This window comes from Eimeria maxima, genomic scaffold, assembly GCF_000499605.1.
Source record: "Eimeria maxima Weybridge genomic scaffold, Emw_scaff93, whole genome shotgun sequence".
Lineage (NCBI taxonomy): Eukaryota > Apicomplexa > Conoidasida > Eucoccidiorida > Eimeriidae > Eimeria > Eimeria maxima.
In genome coordinates this window covers 30854-54953 of record NW_013564033.1, presented here as the reverse complement: position 1 = coordinate 54953, position 24100 = coordinate 30854, and the positions used below count along the sequence as shown (strand labels likewise).

Below are 24100 nucleotides of genomic sequence, written 5' to 3'. Positions count from 1 at the left end.
AAGTGGCAATCATCACTCCACTTCGAAGAATTCCCACCGCACAACTGCGACTCAAACAAATCCAGAACACCACCACTGCTGTCCACACATAATAAAAACAGCCTAGGTAACAGAGCGAAACTTCCGCGCGGTGAAGAAGCTCAAGCCACTGTACATCGGCAAACCGCACTTTCTGTCCATGGTGCTAAGCAAGGCCCACTACATACAATCGTTTGCGAGCACCAAATAATAAGCCCTACAATATAGCTTTCAAGCTGAGGAGAAAACAAATATGCGAGACAACACTTCAGCCTTGGCATCTGCAAGCCTAAACAGCACAGACAAGTACGCAAGCGGTGCAACTCAACCGCGCTTATGCCCCTGAACAGCACAGCGCCAAAGCAAGCTCAAATCATGCAAGGAGCCTAAAACCCCACGAAGCAACATGAGCTGGCTCAAATGGCAAATCGTTTGCAAGCCAAGCTTTTTGATGCTATGCAGCACATAAAGCCTTGCGCCGGTCAGGTATGCGGCTATCCGCAAATGAGTGCCAACCCGCACCCTGAAGATTCCTGTTGCAGCGAGCAAGTGATAAATTCAAGCACGCATATCGCAATGTGAAGCTCTCTCCATCGGACAGGCGAACACACCACGAATCACAGGTATTCGCGCATTCAACCACAGCAAAGCAACACGGGACAACACAACACAGGACGATGGCATTGGCAGCCTCCCGCGTCACCAATATTCAGTGTGGACTCGTCCGTTGGATTTCGGCTGTAGTACAGAGAGATGCGTCAACCAAGCAAATTGTGTCCCCCTAGAGAGCTACTAAATTCTACTGCGATTCTGAAATTGCTGACACGAACACTCCAGTCTAACGAATATCGAACAGACGCAAGGCCGCGCTCGCACAGACACCTACAGCCTGAATAGATCCCACGGAGGCCTTTGGTGCCGAAATTCCTAATTAGGTTGTACCTAGAAGTCGTCCCTTCCAATATTAGAGACATGCCAGCAAATGGCAAGCATCACACCACGAAAGCATTACAGATGGATGGATGGTTGCAATTATGCTAGGTCAAAGACACTAGTACAACTAAGCTAGATCACTAACACCAACATCGCTCCCAACACGCATTATGAAGGACTTTCCAGAAACGCAGCAAGAGATATGCATCGTACACAAGAGCGCTCACCTAGTTAACAGCGAAGCGCACTTCCTGTCCGGAGCGCCAAGCATTGCACGTGTCGTGGCGATGACAACGCATGACAGCCGATAAATGCCATATTTTGTTTACCTGCACCACATTCGTTTGAAGCCTTAACATTCAAAACTTAGCATATTCCCCTTGGGCCAAGAGAGGCAGACAAATATTCCGTAGCGAACCGTCGCCGTGGGGGACGTAACTCGGAAACGAGCAGGTATAGACGAGTGGGGAAACAGTACAGCACATCCACACTCATATCTCTGGACAGCGATAAGCCAGGAAAAGGTCGTCTTGCCATACAACCTAGCTACGTATTCAAGCAGCATCCGGACTAGACTCAAAACGCCCACCACTCGCAGGCTATGTCTTCCTCAATATTGCAGCAAAGAGACCCTTTTCCGGTCACGTTCGCCTCTACCTGCAATTCGATTTAGGCGTGCACCCTGCCCCGTACGTGCAGAGCCAGCAATCGGTGAACCAGGCAATGAAATTTCTGCGTCGACGATTTCTTCTTTCGGTTCGCCAACCAAACTGACGTCACGCATGAACAACCCCACCAAATAGCCAACCACGCACTGAACCGGGCCTCAGCGCAGACGATGCACACGCCAAAACCAGCGAAGGCTCAACATCTTTGAAACACACAAAAGCAAGGAAGCCAGGCATATAGATGTGTAGTCTCTCTTCCAAATCTTCATTTCAGGTAGAACGCCATGCATACAACAATGAAGATCAGCGACCCAGACACTTCGCTTCTAATAGAGCAACAGACCCACAGTTGACCATGCGAACTTCTAGTTGGAACGGTAAGGAAAGGATATCCGTAATCGTATTCTAACGAAGCCCATGGGAAGCTAGGACCGGAAGGTAGCGAACTGTGCGATGATTCACCCGAGCTTGACCCAAAAAGCTAATGAGGGGGCGTGCTGACAATCGGATTAAGTAGCCAATAGTTGGAAGGTTTTGGAAACTTGAAAACTCTAAATAACATCACAAGTGAAGTGAATATGTTCTCGCACGAGGCGCCGTGCACACTGCTTCCCAGTGGTTTGAGGTCACCTGTGGTCACCTGTGTTACCGCTGCCCATCTAAATCCAACCTCAGTATTTCAACGGATACAGTATATTTGGTGCAAATACATAAATAAAAGCGTTAGTACCATATCTTTCCATTTCAATGAAGACTGTCTGACCAGCTGCTCTCTCGTCCATAGCTAGCTAAGTTGCGGTGTGTTTATCGAGGCTGCGCTCACTGAGCACCTCGCGCCGTGGGACCTTAGCTCTACGGCGCAAGTCACTTTTGTGTCCCTTTATACTTTGCCTCGTTCCACAAAGTTTGATGTCAATTTTGTCGGCAATATTTGCAAGTGGGCATTTGAGCTCCAAATCCGCTACAATGGGACCGTCCAAGATTGTTTTGGTCGTGGGTGCCCTATTGGCCTTGGGCTCCGGAACGCTGTCAACAATGGCTCAGAACGGTCAGAACGGTCAAGGGCCAACGTACAGAGTGACCCTTGGTAAGTCCAAGCATAGGTTAATCTTCGGATGCTGAGATCAACAGCACCCGGAAAGATTTGCCGGCATCGTCTTCATCCTGCTGAAGAGCAATTGTCGCAGTTTCAAAGCCCATTCAGATTGGTGAAAATAATATCCTAAAGGAGTATGCTGTGTTGATTCAGGGGAAGAAGGTGAATGTCTGCAGGAAATCGACACTGCTCGACAGGCAGCTGGACTTGCCAAATTTATCCAGCCAACTGCTGATGAGGCCACGAAACGACTTCCTTTGGAAACAGTATCGAATGCTTGGGATCCACTTTGCAAGGATTTGCTTAACGTACGCTTGTTATTCCCTGCCTCGTCCCCTTCACCCCATTATTACGCCGATGTCACCGTTACCACTGCATTCGGTAACATTTTTTTCATCCTTTCTTTCAGCCCACTGGGACCAAAGCCCTAAGTCGAGAAGACATTCAAGATTTCCAAGATGGTACATATGCATTTGAAATCCTAACCTCTGGTACAGTAGACTGTAAGGCCACAGTGGACCTGTGGAAGGGAGCCTTCAAAAACTTCTCTGGACTACCCCCAGCAAACACCGATGCGGCCACAGTATACCAGGACAAACTCAACGTTTCTTTTGTGGCATTGTACAATCCCTCCACCGGTGCTACTGCAGACTGCAGACTAGTCACATGCACTGAGATTCCTGCACTGCAGAAGTCCGCTACCGGTGATGGAGAGTCGAACCGCCAGGCCTTCATATTCGTTTGCATGACTTTTCCTGATGTACTTGAAAGGGATCAAAAGGCTCCCTTCACGTAAGTTCTCCCGGCTTTGTTCCTCCTGTCATGTCTCTTTTCCATGCCTAGTCTGCATACTCTATTTTATCTCTTTCGCTGCTGTTCAGGCAAGAAGAGTGGGACAGGATATCCGCTGCTATCACAGGCTCCGCAGCTGTCGCCTTCCCAAGCTTTATTGTAATCGCAATGACAGTGCTCAGCATTGCCATGCTTTGAGAGCATACATGATGTTCACAAACTCGCAAGTGCATCAAGGCCCGGCATTTTCGCAGTGTCATCTGTGCAGGCTTTTGCATGTGAAGCCAATCTGAGTGTCTGAGCAAGCTTCAGAGACTATTCTGTGGAGGCTTAGAGGCTGACATTTCTCGATCAACATTGTTTGCTGCATTGCTCCAGTGATCAGATAAGTGGCAAAAATCCACACTGACTGGCGGGTGCCCTGCTGATAAATTTTGCCTTGTAAGCTTTAGTTGGTGAAGCTAGTGGATATGCGGCCGAGTATGAGCACAAACTGGGATAGCCCTAGTCCAGAACTGAGCAGCTACTGGAGAGGATGATCGCCATATAACGTTTGCATGAAGGGGCTCACCTGTTCGCGCTGCTCCTTTCAACGAGTAGTTCACAGAGTCCCCGTTGCTTTGCTCTTTCCATAAACTATATTCCTGCAATCGTTAGAATGACTTCCTTAATTTATCGACATCCACATGGACTTTCCAATGATCCAGTACGAACCTCATTGCTTGCAGTGGACGGCCTGCGAACTGCGAGAACATTGTCGATTAATAACTGCAGTGTCGAGGTGGGCCAGTGCACAATTGTTTATCAGGTGGTTGACGAGCTTCCCTGATACAAGCGCAGAATCTCTTTTGCGTGGCTTGGGGAACAGGCTTGTCGCCATATTGAAGCAAAAGCCTTTGATAGGGTGAACCACAGGGGGGTTTCCAGATCAGGGAACGAGCAAAAACGCCTCGTTTAAAGGGCCCAGTGTATCAGTGCCAGCAAAGAGGGCGGCATCTTCCCCTAGCTACACAAATATTTTATAACGCGCAAGTAGAAGCATAGTCACTTCGTTCACCAATTTTTCCACCTTGTCAGACAACGCCGCGGCAGCAACAAGTAATCACGTTCACATCCACATCTTATCTGTGATTATGATTGGCCTTTGATCTTTATCATTCTGTATGGTAGTTGCACTTAAGTGTTTAGGGTTTAGGGTTTACCTCTCCGGATACAAAACGTATAGACCAAGTAAATATATCCATAAAATTAGGGAGATGATAAGGATGAGGACTATAATTAAATTGCTGAATATTTAATGTATTATTCTGTACCAACACAGACACCAATAATATAACACACACCTCCTGCTGTTGCTGTTGCTGTTAGTTCTGCTGCTGCTGTTGAGCCATTGGTGTCCGTAAGAATATTCGTAAGTCTAAACCCTAAACCCTATAAACCCGCATTCCCCCCCTGAGTGCAAAATGAGTGATAACACCAACGTTCGCTTGCACTTTCCCTTCGTTGACTGCCCATTTATGCCGTTGCAGCAACGCTTGCATGGCGTGCCGTGACAGCGCAAGACCTGTCCGAAGGATTTGCAGCAATATCTGCGAAACTGCTGAAACCCCGTGTGTGTTATATCCACCTGGGTCCCTACTAGCAGCGGAGAATGGCTCGGAAATGCTTGCGTGAACATTTATAGCGAGAAAGAATTTGCATTAGAAGGCTGTTGATAAAGGTCGTCACCTATAGCGCAAGCCACCAGAAGACGAATTAAAAGTGATAACAGAAACAGTGGAAACTGCAGGTTTTGCCTGGAAACACAGATTGGGAGAAATCCGGCTTCATGATGACTATTTATTCGGTCTGGTTGATGGTTCCGAATAAATGGTCCCTTATTTAGCAGCAGTAGTTGGGAATATTCGCGTAATGGACCATTTTTTGCTAGCTATGTGCGTGTGTGCCTACCAATGTTTAGCTTCGTGAATAATCATAATTAGGCCATAACTGCACATGAACAATATTTTGAACAGCCAGAAGAAAATTTTTCAGCGGATATGATGGCTAGCGCGTACTGTGAAACATGGGTTTTTTGACCCGCCGCTGCGCTCCTGGTTGATCTAGACATGAGCGCTTGATCAGCAAAGCTACGCACAAAAACCCTCGTTATATAATTGATATGTTGGAATTTAGTTTGCGACAACACATTCTTCTAAGGTATGACAACTGCAGCTGTGAAAACAAGGATAGCAATACTTGTTTTCATAGCTGCAGTTGTACTGTGGAGCCCGGGCTGCACAGGGCCCTTCGTGTGGGGCGCGAATAGAAGCCGGTGCCCGTCGAAAGCATCAACAATGTTAGCTGAAGGACAAGAAATGAGTATTTTTGGTATTACCCAGACTCTTGTACATCTCGTCCACCTCCTTGCTGGACGATTCAAGGGCCAGGGCTCCTCTAAGGTCAGGGGCCCTCTAGCCGTAGGGGACAAAGGATCGGATTCGTAGATTCCAGAGTATTTTTTGCAGCTGACGTGCGCGTCATACTTACACAGTCTGGTCAAAGAATCGTTGTCCAGATTGGATGGAGAACTTCTGGTTCACCGGGCACAGCTGCAATGGCAGAGATCGCCCCTAGGGGCCTCGCCCCACCATTCGGGGTGTTCGTAGAGGCTGAAGAATCTGCTTTTCAGCTGAGCGCACACTTGCAGCAGTCAGAAGAGTTCCCGAAGGAAGGGGAGCTGGTGATCCTCTATGGTTCGAGGGAAATGATCATTTCTTGCGTGCTGAAGAGGGCTGGAATTCTCCGAACGCGACTCGGAAATTTTAGCCATGAAGATATCATGAAAACGCGCATAGGACATAAAGTAAGGCTATCATCACAATTGTCCCTACCCCAGACGTGTCTGTAAGCGCAGCTGAAACAGCCACCGCCGTCTTCGCGATTGTGGCTGATGTATTTCGTATTGGGCCCCTTCCGCCGTCCGCCGTTTCCATTTCATCCCTCCTTGCTCCTGACCCTCATGCAAAACATACACTTCTCTCGTATGCTCAAAATCATTCAACGCTGTTGATTGAGTCAATTAGTTTAGGGTCTTGCGCAGGCCTACATGTGTCCAAGGGCGCAACAGCCATATCTGCGTATGCATTGCAATTGAGGCGTTTTTGCCGTCATCTCTAAGGTGATTAAAATAATTTGGTCCTATTTGTCTATGAATGGCCTAGGTTTACGAACAACGTCAGGGAAAGTGGTTGGTGGTGCTGCGCCCCACCCCAGACTTACACACATTGGCTCTTCGGCATAGGACGCAAATCATTGTGAGTGTAACAAGGCAGTTTAAGCCATTTCGTTTAGAGGCTTGCCCGTCGACTTACTTGTGCATACACGTGTCTATGATGCATATATCTATGAAGGTTCCACTACCATCGCCTCTGAGTTGGTAGGGGCAATACGATGCTTCGCATCTTTGAGTTGCTAAGGGCCACGATTGTTCCGTTTGTCTAAGCAGGCGGCAAGGGAACTCTGTGACTGGGATTCTTGAATGTGCGTGCAGTATCATGCGGACATATCGCTGATTTTGAGCCTTCTGGATGTACGTCCCGGCAAAACTATCGTTGAAGCAGGTAATTGCGTTGTTTTACTGCTGTTCTTGGCGGATAACTACTCCTTGCAGTGACTACTGAATTGAGTACAAGAGTTCCGTCTGCATCTCCTTCACCGCTATGGCCACTTTCGTCAGATTTCGTGTATCGCGAAGTCAAGGCACATTCGTGCAGCAATCTCGACATGCGCCCTCTTCCACCGTGAAACGGTGGCTTTGAAATGCAAAAAGCAAACATTGGCCTGGGTCTGTGTTTAGGAACAGGATCTGGGTCTCTGTCGTATTCTTTAGCCATGGCGCTGCGTCCGGGAGGCCGTTTGTTCACCTTTGAGTTTCACGAGCAACGATGGCAGGAAGCGCGGTGAGGAAGCTAGGTGTTCGTTTCGTAGGCACCGAATGTATTTCCACATCCACCTTGGTGAAAAAGCAGCAGTATGCTCATGGCTCCCACGCTGCTCATTTCATTTGTTGCGCTCTGCATCCTTGTAAATGCCCCTTGTGTGCGGTGGGGTTCCAACCATCGGGACACAAATGCTTCCAGGGTGTGCAGTCATATGCCTCCCCACTTGTTTTGTTTAGTGTATTCTGCGTTTTGGTTCAGAGAGGAATTTAATGTCCTTGGGATTTCGAGAGAAGTTCAGGCCAACCACCGAGACGTATGCGCCGGTGGATTCTGCCCGCAGCGAGTGCGTGCAGCAACACGCGCGTCATCCGAACTACCTCAAGAGGCAGCACAGAACAACGAGGAGAATTTGCCGGCGCCTCATATAGCTGACGGAGTATTTCTTGACCTGCCTTCGCCGTGGCTTGCACTGAAACATGCGGACAAGGTTCTCAAGGTACGGCGCGGCGTGCATTTCCCCGTGGAAGTAACAAAGCTTTGTAGTGATAGAGCGACGCGGCGATTTGTACTGTTCACAGCATAGCAGAGTCTTGTGGAGTAGCCAGGTTCTTGTCCGTTTTGTTTCACAGGGGGGAGGCCGCCTGGTAACCTTCTCTCCCTGTGTGGAACAGTTACACAAGACCTTCGCAGCAGCGCAGGAACTAGGTTTTCAGGGTAGGTCGTTGGTAAATAAATTACAGGATGCTACATAAAGCCATCTGAGGGTCAATTTAATATATTATTCCCTCGTTGCACTTTTCACGCCCCACTAGCTGCGAGGAGAAGCCAGGAACCGTCTTTGTAGTGCGTGGTGCGCCCTCCAGTGTGCAGTAGCAACTGTGTTAATACAGCAACTGTGTTAATACCATCGTCGCATACTCACGCTTCGTAGTTGACTGCTGCACCCTGTTCTTTCAGTGCGCTCTTGCATATCCTCTTGTGGTGTGATTTGGCTTATAACCACAGACTTTGAGGCTTTTGAGATTCTTGCCAAGCCCTGGGGTGCCTGCATATCTCGCCCAGCACCGGACCAAAAGAAAAACGAGAATCCGAAGAGGAAACGCGATGCATCATCCCAGCGGCAACCCGAGGAAGAAGTCTATGGGGACGCTCAGGAGCGACAAGACGGCCAGAGACAAACAGCTACCTCATTTCCCGCCCTTCTATCTCATTTCTTGCAACAGCCTTCCTCACAGTCTGCCAGCTGGTGCAGTGCGGATTTAAGCGCGCTTGGCGATGTGGCGCCAAGCCCACCTAAGAAACCCTCAGAAATACACTCTGCGGAACCGTCACGCATCAGTAGCTATCACTACCAACTGCCAATGAAGGGGCACACTGGATATGTTACCTATTGCGTAAAGCCCAGCGAGGACGAGAACTTGCAGCCACAGCCGTAAAGTAGCGGATGGGTACACTGGCCTTAGGCGCGAACCTGACCGTCAACAGCCACCAAGTAATTCCATCACAGGAATTGTTCCTACAAACGTCTTCTAAAATTGTGTTTCTTGGCAACGCGCATTACTGTGCAACGAAGTCTGGGGGGCTAGTGTCTCCTGGAGAACAGCAGAATGTTGTGGATATTAAGCGTCGTCCCGTGAACAGTGTTGCCGATTTGGTCGTCAGCTATAGCAATTCCAAAGCTGCGACATTGCAGTACGGTGCACTGTCCATTTGAGGCTCAACGGAGTGGTAGATAAACGGTAACGGGTGGCTCCATGAGGCGTGTCACTAATCCACATCTGACCTTCTCACCTCCACAGCTGGCAGCTTCAATCATTTATAAGCTCTAAACTAAAATTTGGAGTCTCGAAAATTGCCTGCAATGCATGTATTTGCTTGTTTGCTCCGTTCTGTGCGGACCCTAACCCTCAATCTTGCACCAACTCTTTATTGCAAAGGTATACACTACCTGTCGTCTAAACGGCACTTTTTCTTGGTAGTTCGTCGGAATCCCTTCCTTCACAACCTACACGCTAGAACCCCGACCTCGACCCCCTTTCTGTTGTTTCGTGCATCGAGGGCTCATACAACAACCACCTACCCACGAAAAACTGGAACAGATCGTCCAGCTGTTTCACCCCCTCACTTCCGCTCCCCACATACACACATGGAAGGACCTCCTAGCAGCACTGTTCGTACTCAAATAACTACAGCTCGACACCTACATATACAAAGTTAAAACGAAAGGCCGCAGTAGCTAGCTATCGAATGCCTGGACTTTCTCCATGTTCTCTGGACTGTCGAAGCTTCCCAGTTAACTCGCCAGCTCGGCGTGGCGGCGGTCGCTGCTGGCGATGCCCCGTGAGGTCGTGGCAGTGCTCCGTCGTAAACTAATGGTTACTTTCTCTCATATACTGCACCACACTAGGGCGGACGACTATGAAAGCCGTGTCCAGAGAAATACGACAAAACAGGTCTCCTCCCTGCTGTAACGATGCAAACTACGAGTATATTCATTCATTCGACCTGTTCGTACTCTGCACCATGGGAGAGACGCGCGACCTTGGTATGCGCCCTCTGCATGTAAGGCCCGTTACACTGCTATGCTAGAGAAGAATCCCCCCAAGTGCTACCAAGAGAACAAAGAATACGCTAGGTACGACAGCCTGCGCGGAAGCCTTGAAAACAGCCGATATCTTTTCCCACTCATCTTTCCTGCACAGCCAACAAAGACATACATACCATGTTGTTGAAATCACCAACAGTCTGTATAGTCAGGGGAGAAAGGCTAACCACTGGGTACGCAGTGACATCCCTTACGTGAAAGGTTGCTTCGTCCCGTCACCCAATATATTAGGCGTCGTCATGCATAAGAAGGCGTAGCCCTTCCTTTCCGTTTTCTTCTGTGTTTCAGTAACAGTGGTAGTTTCGGTACATGTCACCACCCGACAGTCCGCTGTGGCTCCAGCTGAAGGGGTAAATAACGATATAAACATGACATTATCAGCATTCTCGTACAAGCCGGACGATTTCTCAGGTGCCGGTGGAATTCCCGTGAAGTTCTTGTTTGCTGCTTTCCAGTGGTCCACAACAGCACTGCAGTCCACCTTGCTGGAGCTTAACACCATCATGCTATACATAGCACTGGTGGCTCCATCATCGCCGGACGACACCGATGTCTTCGATCCCTTGTCAGCCTGAGGTGTAAAAAGACAGAAAAACGGAAATGCACAAGTTCCTGCATGCCTGTCTGCCTGTAACGCATTCAATCTTCAACGGCTCACCAGCACATCTTGACAGAAACGGTCCCACTGCTTCCCTGTATTATCGTTTGTAGGGAGCTGCTTCGTAGGCTCAGTAGGGCGTGCGAACTTGCCGAATCCTGCTTTCTCACGCACACCGTCAATGTCGGAAAGGCAGACGCCATCCTGCTCTGCAGACAAGAGAACGCACAACACAGTCCGGAAGCCACCCTCTGCTCCACATGATAAGCAATAGAAGTGGAATACAAGCCCATCATTCCAGCCTCTGCCTGCCAGAAGGAACCTGAGCAAGCGGTTTACCAACCTCCGTCAACCCTTCCACCACTCTCCCCTACCCCAGTCCTTCCCTAACAATCGCAACGGCTCCTTCACTTCAGGCATACTGGCCAACGCCATAAAAAGCAACATACTCACCAAGCGTCACGCTGTAGGCGGTGCTGGTTCCTTGTCCTGGCGATGCGGCGTTACCCTGAGCTGAGTTGCCCAAAACGAAGAGCGCTGCTCCAAGAAGGGGGAGTAATTTGACATGTGCCATTTTCCCCGAATAGACGTTTTAAACTGAGGCCTAAGAAAAATGAGGCTGTGCACAGAATGCAAAACAAAACTTGTATGTCTGTCAAGCTGAGGCAATGCTACTGCCTTCCGCAAAGCCGTGGTAGCCGGTGACGCAATGAGACATAGAGACGGGAGAAGGCTACACCTGTCGGCATGCTGCTAGGTACAGGAGTCGTTGAGTTGAGTGAGGCTAGATAAAGTCTACGAATAACACAACTCCTAATTAATAATTCGGGCAAATTGAAGTCAAGATTTACTACAAACCAGGTATATTCAAATGACGAAATAGGGGAATCACTCCGTGTCCAGTGCATCGAAGTGGACTGTCCGAACCGCGGAGTTTGCAATCGCTCAGATTCAGCCGGTGGGCACTCGCTTTTAACCCCTCAAGGTACCACATAAACTAGAAAAGCATAGGAAAGCTCAAAAATAATAATTCTGTGTGCAGTGGACAGTATTTAGAGGCGATCCTCCATACGGACTGGACCGGGGAGCAGCCCATTCAGGCTAGGCGAAGAGGGCAGGTGCTCCATATCTAGGATGAATTTAGTTCCTTACAGAACTTTCAAACAATATTTATATGTGAAGAATGCTCGTAATGGTTCTTTTCTGGCTTCATCTTGGTTTCTGCCCTTGTTTAGAGAATTGGACCAACGCGACGTCTTCTTACCGTTTTTCTGCCCAGCAACGAGATGGTGACAAAGTTTACGTGCCCTGCCCACAAGCACGAGGCACTTACCACACAGTGTATTTCTGCAGATAATGACATGTAGGATGACTTTATTGGGGGGGGGAGTAAGTACAAAACTCAGGGGGAGCAAGGAGGGAAGTCCAGCGATGCGTGCTCTCCAAATTCTCACAGGGGACTCTTGAAGTCCTCGGCGCTCACACAAGCGGAATTGGGTTAAATGCATCGATCATTTTAAATAATTTGGCTGTCAATATATCTAAAATTTAACTGGCGGCGAGCGGGAGACCCCAGAGAATACTGTTGGAGCTGCCCAGCAACTCCTTGTAGACACACGGAAATGCAGCTACATCTTCGTGTGAGTTAAGAGACCTACAGGGGCTTGAGTGGACCGGAGAGTCTGCATGTTGCTAAACTTCAGTCTCGTTCACTATTGTGCAGCTGTCAGAATGAAGAGGCGTCCACCATCCGCACCCAAGTAGAATTGCGGTACATAAGAATCAGAGACAGTAGTTGCGATGCAGCTGGGCATTGTAGCACACTCTGACCGACGTTGTAACACGGATTTTTACTTGCATGAAGCCGTCCTTATGTGAACGACTTAAACGTTCAGCAGCTGTCCACGCTTCCAGTTAAAGAAACAAAGCAACATTGGTTTTTGCCCCAATGAGGGCTAGCTGCAGCACGGTTGCGCTCCAACCGATGACAGGGCACCTCTCAGCGAAAAGCCTTAGGCCCCTTCGAACCTCTGTGAGCAGCAGTTGCAGCAGCAGAAGTTCTGGGGGTCTGGAGGGCATGCTAGCATCTTGTGGGGATCCTTACCTTGTGCTTTTGAGCCTTTTTGAAGCTCGCTAGGTCGCTAAAATCAAGGAACATCTCTACGCGTTGTACCAACGTATGACTCATGAGGGGAGGTGCCAGCAACAAACCGACTGGGTGGAGGGCCACCGATGTTCTTCAAAGACGGCTTCAAGCTGCAATGCAGCCAAAGCACTGAAGATAAGAGTTTCTTAGGAGCAACGGACAGCCTTCACCAGTCTCCAGGTGCCCTGGTCCCACCGGCCCAAGCGTCTGGAGAGGCTTCAACCAACTGATCCTTGGTGTAATTCAACTAGTCTAGTGTTAGACATCCCCACATGCAACTACAAACGCGGCTTTTGTTCTGGATGCACTAACAAGGTAGAATATTGTTGAAAACTTGTGTTTGTGAGCCGGTTGTCTACTATGGCTGAGTTAATTTTCGGCTGCCAACCTAGAAGAGACTGCGTAGCAACGAAATAACTACGCTGCAAAGATGTCGGGAGGGCCAGAGGTGCGTACCAAATTAAATGATACGAGGTATCAAACTGGCAAGAGGGCCTGGCTACATTTATTCACGATACTATGCTTGGGGAAAGTACTGGTAATTTGCTTGCACTGGGGATGCGTTCCTCTGCCTACTCATGAAGACAACCGAAGCTCAAGAAATGGAATCCATGTTGGCTCAATATCTTGCACGCACAGTCCTGCAGCTTTTATGACATTCAAAGAACTGAGCTGCAACTGGTCAACTGGTATGAGCAATCATCTACAGCTTGTGTATTGGCTTTATAACCCTGACTATTTTAGGAGTAAGATTCCGGTTTTATGGTATGACAAGTTAGGCGCAATCTTGAACTTCACCTTTGAGTAAACCTATGATGTCGCAGCCGAGGGCGAGGTGGGTACCGCAAGGGGTTCCCCTGGCCGGGTGACCAGACCACCCACCTACTGAATAAAAAAGCCGTACAATTCTTTTCTTGCCACAATCCACGGATTACTAAAAGGACTTTTGCACTTTTAGATTTTTTTGATTAGTTGAATGTCTGAATACAGGTCTATCGCAAACTTTGTGAGCAAGTGTTAGCCCGCGCTACACTATGGACGCTGCCGATTCGTGTCCGAGCGGCGGAACACTTGCTTGTAGATCGAGCGGAGTTTTACCTACCATAAAATCCATCAAACTACAAAAACAACATGTGAGGTCCTGCAAATAGTTGATTGTGCCTCCTATATGTCCCACATGGCTGCCACAAGCAGGCAGCTGACGCGGATCCCAGTCTAAGGTTATTTGCTCCAGCGTTATTCGGCGCAATGCAGAACACGTGCCTATGGGGCCAAACTCCTTATATGAATGCATAATGATCACTTCTGAGGCGATTTAGTGGAAATGACGGTGCCGGCCCGAGATAGACACGCGGGACCGTCCACAGAAGCCAACGTGCATTTAAGGGTGGCATGGTTTGTTTGAGGATGTCTCGACTTTGTCAAGCGCGCTGGCCGCTTCCCAGCTCAAGGCAGTGGATTGTCCCTGCCTTGAGAGGGTGCTTGAGTAATTTAACTGCCTATCTGCCATGAGCATTCCTATCTTGAGTATGGATGTGGTTACGGGTTACATGACCAGTTTGAAGAACAGTAATTTTCAACTGATCGAAGCACTGCCACGACAACGCAACGTTATCCATGGAAAAAATCAATATGTCAAAAGGGGCAGAGCCACTGGAAAGGGGTGCATGATTCGGTCATATCCTCCTTTGCGAACAACACAGTAGTGGCAAATAAACCATTGGCTAGGCGAATGGCGTAGTTGTCGCTACAATCGTCCTGGTTCGATGGAACTTTCTGACAATAAAGTGCTCGTTTGGGATGCGTATCTGCGTTGTGCGTTGCGTCATGCTGCTGTACAAGCGTTGTTGTAATGCTTCTTTTGCAGCTAGGGATTCGGCAGTGGTTTATCGTTTCGACTAAAATGTATTATAGGACAGTGAAGGAGGCGCTCTCGTTGCTGCATGCAGTTCATGGCTGTTTCTACCTCGAACTGCAATGTCTGTCAGGCGGACAGTCATGTGGTGCGCGACCTTCCCTGGCAGCTACGAGGGTTTGTTTTCACTTCTGTATATACAAATTACCTGCAGTTTACAAAGGGATTCCACTTCAAGTTAGGGCTAAGCTCACTGCGGCTCTTAGCCTCTCCACAGGTTCTGCAGAACGCTGCCTTCTCCTCCTGGCAGACTACGGATTCTGCTTTGGCCACTACACTAGAGTGCAAAACAGCGCGAAATGGTTGCATATTTGGCTCAACAGAATCTTGTTTATTGCGCTCGCACACGGAACTTGTTCAGCCGTGTACTCGACTGCAACGATACAGGCCTTTGCTCTCTCAATTTGCCAACAAGAATTGACCACTATCATTCGCTTTGCTGCACCGCCATTAACAATCCACACCGGTCTCCGTTTACTTCCCCTTCCCATTCTTCCTAAGGTGTCCATTGGGTGCTGTCGCATCAGCTTGTTGCCCAATTTTGCAGTGTCCTGCTCAACGCGCTGCCTGGTTCCATTCCTACTTTGGTAGGCGCAAATCCAGCACGAGACAAAAGAGCTCCTGTATGGCACATAGGACTCAAACAGCCTTAGAACAACGATAAAGCGAGACCAAAGAGTGCAGTCGCAAAACCGAGGAGACCTGGCACGGCGGCCGAGGCTGAACCCCCGAGGGCTTTGGTGATCTTCGCCCATTGCTCGTCTCTGCAGAACGCACGTAAACATAGAATGAAATCACTGTGTCAAATTTGTCCAAAAGGAAAACTAGCACAAGGATTCTGTGGAGGAAAGGCTCACGTGAATGGCGCTGTGCTGTTTTGCGGAAGCACATCAGGCGTAGTCATGCAGATCAGAGCATAGCCCGCCTCGGTATTTTTGGTTTGTGGCTGAAGTTCTGTATTTGTGGTTTCTTTGATGCAGGTAACAACTCGGCAGTCTGCAGTAGCGTCGGGAGAGGGGTTGTATACGGCCACGAAAGACACGTTGTTCCGGTCGTCATACAGCTTTGTGTCCTTGTTTGGGGGCGGAAGTCCCTTGAAGTTCTTGTAGGCTGCCTTCCACTCACCTACTATATCGCTGCATGTTGGGCTGTTGGACTCCAGGGCCTTGAATGCATACGTCCCGCTGGGGAATTTAGCGGGTGTAGAAGCACTAGCACCCGGTGCGTCAGTGCTAGATTTCTGAGGGCAGCACGACAGTCAAAGGGTCTTAGTGAAAACTTCACGAGCGTTCCAAACCACCTGCTACACATACAGTCAAAAAATTAAAAGCTTACACCTAGAAGTGAGTCGCAGACGGGCTTCCATGCTGATGTCTTGAAATTCGTTTCAGCCGTAGATGCAACTGCATCTGGCAGGGACTTCCCTTCTTCGTCGACACCAACTTGTACGAAACTGATGAACCCAACTGCATCGCGGGCAGTATTGATATCGGTGAGACACTCACCCACTTTCTCTACAATCAAAGAAAACAGAACAGAGTGGCCCGGCAGCATTCGTTGGCTCGTCGATGAACACAGATGACCCTAGGTTGTGGGCTCTGAGACACTTCAAAAGGCTATACATACACTTTAAATTTGTGCAACCCCTATGATTAAGCAGCATACCGAGCTTCACAGTGTAATTAATCGTCTCTACCCCGTTGGCCTTCCCCAAGGCAAGGACCGAAGCACCGAGGAATGCAAGCGATCGGAGAGCCGCCATTATGCACTGGTAAGCGTAGGACTTCAAGGGGAAATTTGTATTAAGAATAATTTGATAAGGGGTTATGGTAGGTACTGTCGTCCAAATGAAATACCACATACCCCAGTGGGTATCGAGGCTACAGGCTTCACCGTGTGGTCTGCGGTGCAACACGTCCTGTTCCTGTTATGCACGCAACAAGCAAGCAGTTGATCAGGTAAATGAAGTAGGTACTGCGTTGATTCCCAACCAAATCATCTCGTCAGTCTATTTTACAAGTAGAAATTTTAGTATGTAGTTTTACAGCCTCCAGAACCCCACAACCCTTCACATCGGGCAAACTAGAGACGTGACTTACGTTGAATGTATCTGGCCACTGGTTCCTGTGCTCAAGTGCTCTATTAGGCATTTTTGAAGCAGCTTCCTTCTTGGAAATCGAGCGGCCAACTTCATCAGCTAGGACGCGTAATGCCCGTCATAGTGCCCCTCAAAATGCCGGGCAACGAAGACTGGAGGCCTAGAGCATTGCAAAAAATTCCAGCTACAGCCGTTGTCAGGTGGCCTTCGCTCGCTGAGTACCCTTCACGAGTATTTTGGATGCTGGACCCGTTTGCTCCCATATCGGGACTACTCCTAGAGGACCAAATTATACATTGTTGGTCCCTAGGGAAAGGAAAGAGAAAGAAAACACATAAGCTAACCCCAACCCACTATTCACATATCTGGAGTGCATGCGTTATAACGGCAAGTCAAGTGCTGAGGGAGTCTGAGGCACTCTCACAAAATCGCCACAGCAACGGCGAGCGCTGCATAGTGAAACAGAGCACACTGGGCAACAGCGAAGAGGGAAACCCTGTCAAACGGCCGCTGTTCTTTTCTGCAAAACACGCAAGCGATAAATAAGTACCTCCCACGTGAGGAAACCGTTCTGAAACAAAGAAAATGCCTTCGTCAATCCAACACGAATCGTTTCACGTTTCTGAGGGGCTCATGCAGATGGAACGATGTTGTCCACTGCCCATCAAGCGTCTTCATGCAAATCAATGCATAGCCAACTCCGCTTTGTGGGTCCGTGCATTTTAGTTTTTGAGTACAGGTAACGCCGTGCCAGAGTGCCTGCCAGCTGGTGACGGGTGGTACACGGTCACGAACGATGCATTGCCGACCATTTCGTAAATTTTAGTGGAGTAATTTGGGTGGGACAGCCCAATGAGGCTATTGTAAGCTCCACTCCACTTGGCCACTGTACCATGGCAGGCGGAAGTACCCTGCATGCGTCTGTGCTACACTCCAGAGTTTCAGCAATTCCTTTTGGCGAAGGGGTGCCCTTAACCCCTCCCTGAAAGACGCAGGAATGTCTAGTGGCAGCTGTGGTGGCTCACGAGAAAGTTTGCCTGCGATATACTACGAACTCATTGGTATCAAGGCCTTGCATACAGGCAAATACGCCTAGACACATGTGCCTGTTTGCATCACCCCTCCGCTTTCGGTATGCAGCGTTTTTGCTGCATCGTTGGAGCCAGTTTCCGCCAGTTTGGCAGAACGAATTGGCTTGCGAGCAGCAATGACTTCTGTGAGGCATTCAACTCGATGTCAAATGAGCAAAAGACCAAATAAATTTTTGGAGTAAGGATGACATGCTGCGCTGTGTACATATGCCTTTGGTACTCAAGGACACGTCTTGCGCTGCAGTTTCCTGTAATCCTGTAATCGAGGAGGATACTTCTCAAATATATATGCTCTCCAGAGCATCAATCCCTCAGAAGGAGGTGTAAGGCACCGTGAGCCGGAAAAGGCAGGCCACTGCTGTTAAAATTCCCTATAAATATTGTTACAAGCAGGCATTCGTTGTCCGTGTCCCATCGCTGAGAATGCATTACTGTCGGCTCTGCTCAGTTGTCTCGCAGGAAGTGCGCGAGAGCGTCTTGCCACGTGTGCCAGACAACCTGGGACTCGCAAGGCCTGATAGATCGCCAATGAATCAATCCTCTGTTTTGAAAATAGGAAGCATACTTGACTTTTAGCTTACGTAGGTCCATTCACGGGTTCTCCCGGTTTTATGTCTAGCACATCGTACAGAAAACCTTAGTTCGGGTCCCGCCGTGTCTAGGAAACTCAGCGTATTCTACAGTTACTTGCAGTTACTTGCAATCATTACTGTAAATGTAGAGAGGATCATTTTCAGATGGCACTAGCAGGCGAAGCTGCATTACAAGGCAGTAGTTCAGCATGGCTGCAGTGTGCACAAGCATCTACTATGTGTATACACCTCAGGGCAGCGTGTCTAATGAGCGATACGTCTATGAACGCATCAATTCGTTACAATATCTACAAAGGAGAATAATCAATAGTTTAAGTCAGGAACGGGTGTTTGAAAGCCTTTTTAAGCCTGTTTGATTCAAAGAAAGACGAACACTCACGGAAAGGACACCTCCTCCGGGGAGGAATATCTAAGCTTCTAAACATCAGGAAACACTACAAAAGGTTCGAGCTGCTCGTACTTGCCCTTTTCCCTGGTCTGCTTTAAATGGAATTAAGCAACAGTTCCAGCCAAATATTCAACGAGGCTGTCGTCGGCCGTTTTGTAGTTTTCAATCGAAGGGGTGCTGCTAACAGTCTGAAACTGTTTCGACGCGTGTCTAGTACATGCACGGTCACAGTTCCGCATCCGCGGATTCCCATTCAGTATTACGCGGAGTGTTGCCGACAGCTAGACGAGTCCATCGGGTTGTTGCTTCCACCTGTGGCCGTGAGCACTGCTGCACAGGCACTGAGGCACGCCTACCGACTCATAGAGGTTGGGCTGAATTCAGGGGTGAAGTCGAGACCTCACACCGCTACCATGACGCCAAGGAGGGCTGTGACAAGACCGAGCACACTTGGTACGACGGACGGGGCGGAACCTTCGATAGCTTCGACGATTCGCCCCCATTGATCCTTTCTGCAGAAGGCATAGAGACACAGCGACAAATTGCCATGCAAAGGACGCCCAAAGAAAATGACGGAGCACGCTGACTTCAAAAGGCTCACGTGAAAGGGCCAGTTGCTCTCGTTTTGTCAAGAGCAGCGGGCGCCGTCAAGCAAATCAAAGCAGAGCCTTCGGTTATTTTTGTGGGGTCCTCTGTGGCGTCATCTGTTACCGTCTTGGTGCAGGTGACAACTCTGCAGTCAGCACTAGCGTTATCTGAAGGGTTGTACATGGCCACGAGAGAGACGTTATTAGGATTGCTATACAACGTTTTATTGTCCTTGTATGCTGGAGGCACCCCGTCGAAGTTTGTGTATGCGTCTTTCCATTTATCTACTACAGTATCGCAGTTTACGGAGTGGGGATCGACGACCTGGTACGCGTATGTGCCACTCTTGAAGGCAGTAGGATCGGATGCCGTTTTCTTACTTTGTTCCTGAAGACACCAAAACAGCGATGGAGTGCATTTGTGATTGAAGGGCGGAGCATAGCCTACGGAGGCAATGGGTTAAAAAGTAAATAAAGTACTTGAAAGAAGCCATTGCACACGGGTTTCCAAACCCAGTTGTCGTAGTCTGATGTAATTTCTTCTCCAGCTTGAGGCAGCCTTGTTGTTGTGCCTCCCTGTTTAGCTTGTACTAAATCATTGAGACCGGCCTTCTGACGAGCCTTGTTGATATCGGGCAGGCATACAGCATCGTTTCCTGCATCCAGAGGTAAGAACCAGAAGAACCATAAAACCTTAAAGTGAACCACAATTTTCTTAAAAGGCATTTTCTGGAACAACCACAATTTGCTTAAAAGGCATTTTCTGGAACAACGAAGTGCAGTGTCTGCAGCTCACAGCAGCAGGCGGTTGAATGTTGCGAGGAGCAACCACCGGCAGCATCAAACTCCACACAGCACCAGCAATTAGCCAACTTACCGAGTGTGACCTTGTATTTTGTTGTTATCGTGGCAGAAACGCCCACATTTTCTCTAGATACGACGACCAGGGCGGCACTAAGGACCGTGAGCAGACACAGGGCTGCCATTGTTTCCAATCAATGTTGGAGTTCCCCGGATGAATGCTGAATGCGATCCGTCCAGTGCTTCCTAGATAGAAAAATTCCAAATTACACTCGCCAGACTGCTTATTGTCACAATGAAAAACCACACACACACACACACACACACACACACACACACACACACACACACACACACACACACACACACACACATACACATAGAGAGACAGAGCTTTTTCGGGTACTGGCCTTGTGGTTGTCGGTGGCGGGTTACAGAGAGTGCAAGTAGCGCATGTATCGTAGAGAGCAATCCCTCACCACAGCCGCGGCTGGCAGCGGCTTATCATTGCAAGTGGGACCAGTGAAAGTATGAATTCCAATTATATTTCATACACTAATTTTGAAAGTGCGTCGTTGGGGATACTTGCAACCTTCTCTGTGTCTCCAACCTATGGAAACCCGTGCAACCGGTTCGTCTTTGAGTTCGACCGATTCAGGAAGTTTCGGCACCGGTCTAGGCTTACAACAGTCAGTGGAATAAAATAATTCTTATATACGCAATTGTGTTTAGTTTTGGATTGATTCTCTCACGGGTAGACGGAGGATAAATCCCTGAGTAATCCCCGACCCCGGCGCTCACGCCTGTCCGTCTGAAAACGGTGATGCAACTTCGGCACGATCGGGTTTGGTGGTGACCAACCTCATTGGCGTTCCCACTTAACGGACCCACAAAACGTCCCAGGAACTTTCAACTACTTATTTTCTTATATGATAACAAATTAGAATGTTTTGGTGAGTTGTGCTGCCTGGCCATCGAGTCTCTCTGTCTACTGCAGCGTATCCGCTGGAGTGCGAAGCACCAAAAGTACCTCATGGGGCTCAGGTAGACGGAAATAAAGAAGCCACTGGAGTATAAACGGTGTATGAAGCGACAGTATGGCAGGGGTTCTTTGAAGATCCGAAGCTCTTCTGCCGACAGTCCAAAGGTCCTCGCCTCGACGGGATCTGCTTGCGTCAGACGGAACTATTGTCCTAAATAACATAGTCCATGCAGCGACGAATTACTGTTTATATGAGGAAACCTTCCGAGGGTAACTTTGTAAGTTGGATCGGTTCGTACAGTGCCGGTGGGTCTCGTCAAGAAAGGGGGGGCACAAAAGTCTGTGCACAGCTGGAGTCGTGCCATATTCGCCTGGCTGTTACAAAAACATTTAGGGACTAAGGTACTATATACCCAAGTCAACATTCCATTTGACGACTGCTCTAGTCAGGCTCTAGTCAGGCGCGAAGGGCAGCTGAAAAAATTGGTTGCCCTACGCAACCCTATACTGTACATTTGCTCAACGCACAAAAAAAAAAAAACTACACATTTAGACACTAATATAAATTAAATTAAAGGAATTTGACTGCAGAGCAGCCTAATGTAGAGGTAAGCTGAATCCAGCAGCACCACGATGCCTGCTCTCCTCTGCCTAGCGAAGCGCACAGCTTCATCGGCAGAATACTATCGGCCATGCCTCAGCACATTCTCTATACAAAACGATCCACGTGCACTATATTGCTAGACACACTTGCCATTTGCCGAGTGGTCCTGTGCCAATTCAGACTTTGTTGACTCCAGCATGTGAACTAATTTCCTGCTACACCGCACGGTTGGCAACAGGCACGCTCACAACAGCCCACTAGGGCGGTTTCTTGGGTGCACTGCTCACGGTTTAGAGCATCATTATAGCGAAACCCAATACTGCTGCCACGACACCAACCACACTTGGCGAAGCACCGGAAGCGGAGCCTTTGATGGCGGAGACGATTTTGTCCCACTGATCCTGTCTGCAAAATGCACACCCAAAAGCCAAAACGATCTCAAATGAAAAAAAAGCTCGTGATTGGAGAGGACACGGGGAATAAAACAACTTACGAGAAAGGGGGGTTTTGGGGGTCCTTCTTATTAAGCGCATCCGGCGCAGTCAGGCACATCAATGCGTAGCCTTTGTCTACTGAAGATGGACTATCTACTGTTTTCGTGCAGGTCACCACGCGGCAGTCGGCAGTTGCATTGGGCGAAGGATTGTACATTGCAATCAACGAGACATTGTCGTCACTCTTGTACACTGGAGCGCCTTCCGAGTATGTAGGGGGCATTCCCTCGAAGTTTTTGTAGGCGTTCTTCCACTTTTTCAAGACAGGATCGCAGTCGATGGTATCAGAATCGGCCAGGTAGAAGGCGTATGTGCCGCTAACAAACTGAGCTTTAACCGAATTGTCTATAGTAGTAACTGATTTCTTCTGGAAACAGCAAGAGAAAGGGCAAGCAACGTCAAGGGGTAAGGTAATTTGCACATGGAGTAGGATGTAAGTAGAGGGCGCTCGACAGGTAAATAACTTACTGTAAGCAGGGTTTCACAGACGGGATACCAGACCCATTGCGAATATGTTCCCGAGAGGTTTCCTCCTGCAGGCAGCGTGTTGGCTGTTGTTGCTTGGATGAGGTCGCTGAGACCAGCTGCCTGACGAGCATCATTGATGTCGGAGAGGCATTTGCCAGTAGTTCCTGAAGCATACATGCTGCATTATCCAGAAGTTTTGAAGAGCATGTACAGGCTAGGAGCTGGATGCATCCTTAGTGTGCTCAGTCCGTCTGTGGGGTAGTGCTCTAGTGGATAGAACAAGAGACCTTTGTCAGCAGCAAAGGCAATCCAATCAGTCAATTGGCATCGTTTCATAGAGGGAAACGTACCGAGGGTAACGTTGTAAGTTGTTGTCCCTAGAGCGCCGCTGGTTTTTGTCAGGAACAGGAACGAGGCACTGGCGACTGTGAGAAGGCTGAGTGGCGCCATTTTCACCCAGCAGTTGTTCAGAAAGAAGTTAGGAACTAAGGGCGTATGACAACCTGAACAAAATTAGAACGTAAAAATTGTATTCAAATGACAAGGCGCCTACGATGCCTTTCTGTGCTTAGGCAGCGGTGAGGCGGTCGGTGCTGTCTGGGGGTGCGGGTGTTCCTGGTGGGCAGGCCAGCCCAATGCAACAGTGAGCTGCCCTTACCGGTGTCTTACCACCACACTAGAGAGCAAATTAAGCCTCTTACCACTGCACTAGAGACCAAATTTAGTCTAAGCTTTTTTTGCACGAATATTACGGTGAAAAAAGACAATAGACAAAGCGAGAGAGCATTAATGTTCGCGCATTCTTGCTGAACATGTGGATACCCAGCAGGACCTGTGTCTTATGCCCCAACCGCAGACATTCTAGCAACATGTACTTTGTTGCTGAAAAAGCTTGCACCGATTCTTCATTTAAAATATATTGACACTTTGGTAAGAAGACATAGATTTTTCAAACATTACTTTTTGGTGTTTTTGAGCCCAAGTGAAGACGAAACTTCGGCCTGCAATCGTGGTCCAACTAAACCTCGTTCACAAGCACCACGCCCCCACTGTCGTGAGCATAGCATTGCACCAAATGTACGGTACCTAAAGCTCAATGAAGTTATGCAATTTAACAAGGAGAATTAATATGCACATCAGATTTGGTCGAACTGGCGCAAAGACTGCGCCTCCAGGCCAAAATGTTCTTCCCATCCCCTCGACCACTCTCGAGACGGGAGGACCGAAGGCAGGAAAGGACGAAAAAATTGAATACTCATTCTTAGTTCACTACCTCACGCAAACTCTAGAGCGCACCGGA

At 48.7% G+C, this 24100-nt stretch overlaps 6 protein-coding genes across 6 annotated transcripts; 2 read left to right on the top strand and 4 right to left on the bottom strand.

Moving 5' to 3' along the window:
- Window positions 1-2585: 2585 nt before the first annotated feature.
- On the top strand, window positions 2586-3705 carry EMWEY_00012830 (SAG family member; the record flags this gene model as incomplete). The annotated part of the gene is made up of 4 exons (XM_013479149.1): window positions 2586-2706; window positions 2869-3023; window positions 3125-3507; window positions 3597-3705. The coding sequence occupies 4 exons, from the start codon at window positions 2586-2588 to the stop codon at window positions 3703-3705; spliced, it is 768 nt and encodes a 255-aa protein (XP_013334603.1).
- Window positions 3706-6103: 2398 nt separating this feature from the next.
- Window positions 6104-8866, top strand: EMWEY_00012820 (tRNA (adenine-N(1)-)-methyltransferase catalytic subunit, putative; the record flags this gene model as incomplete). The annotated part of the gene is made up of 7 exons (XM_013479148.1): window positions 6104-6352; window positions 6711-6803; window positions 7040-7109; window positions 7346-7448; window positions 7689-7926; window positions 8060-8144; window positions 8436-8866. The coding sequence occupies 7 exons, from the start codon at window positions 6104-6106 to the stop codon at window positions 8864-8866; spliced, it is 1269 nt and encodes a 422-aa protein (XP_013334602.1).
- A 1149-nt stretch (window positions 8867-10015) lies between these two features.
- EMWEY_00012810 (SAG family member) lies at window positions 10016-11207 on the bottom strand (the record flags this gene model as incomplete). The annotated part of the gene is made up of 4 exons (XM_013479147.1): window positions 10016-10124; window positions 10230-10606; window positions 10694-10842; window positions 11087-11207. The coding sequence occupies 4 exons, from the start codon at window positions 11205-11207 to the stop codon at window positions 10016-10018; spliced, it is 756 nt and encodes a 251-aa protein (XP_013334601.1).
- A 4136-nt stretch (window positions 11208-15343) lies between these two features.
- Window positions 15344-16456, bottom strand: EMWEY_00012800 (SAG family member; the record flags this gene model as incomplete). Its single annotated transcript, XM_013479146.1, has 4 exons — window positions 15344-15458; window positions 15552-15934; window positions 16030-16208; window positions 16360-16456. The coding sequence occupies 4 exons, from the start codon at window positions 16454-16456 to the stop codon at window positions 15344-15346; spliced, it is 774 nt and encodes a 257-aa protein (XP_013334600.1).
- Window positions 16457-19264: 2808 nt separating this feature from the next.
- EMWEY_00012790 (SAG family member) lies at window positions 19265-20437 on the bottom strand (the record flags this gene model as incomplete). The annotated part of the gene is made up of 4 exons (XM_013479145.1): window positions 19265-19376; window positions 19466-19839; window positions 19965-20107; window positions 20329-20437. 4 exons carry the CDS (start codon window positions 20435-20437, stop codon window positions 19265-19267), a joined length of 738 nt encoding a protein of 245 aa, XP_013334599.1.
- A 1691-nt stretch (window positions 20438-22128) lies between these two features.
- Window positions 22129-23250, bottom strand: EMWEY_00012780 (SAG family member; the record flags this gene model as incomplete). Its single annotated transcript, XM_013479144.1, has 4 exons — window positions 22129-22243; window positions 22332-22699; window positions 22801-22964; window positions 23151-23250. 4 exons carry the CDS (start codon window positions 23248-23250, stop codon window positions 22129-22131), a joined length of 747 nt encoding a protein of 248 aa, XP_013334598.1.
- Window positions 23251-24100: the final 850 nt, after the last annotated feature.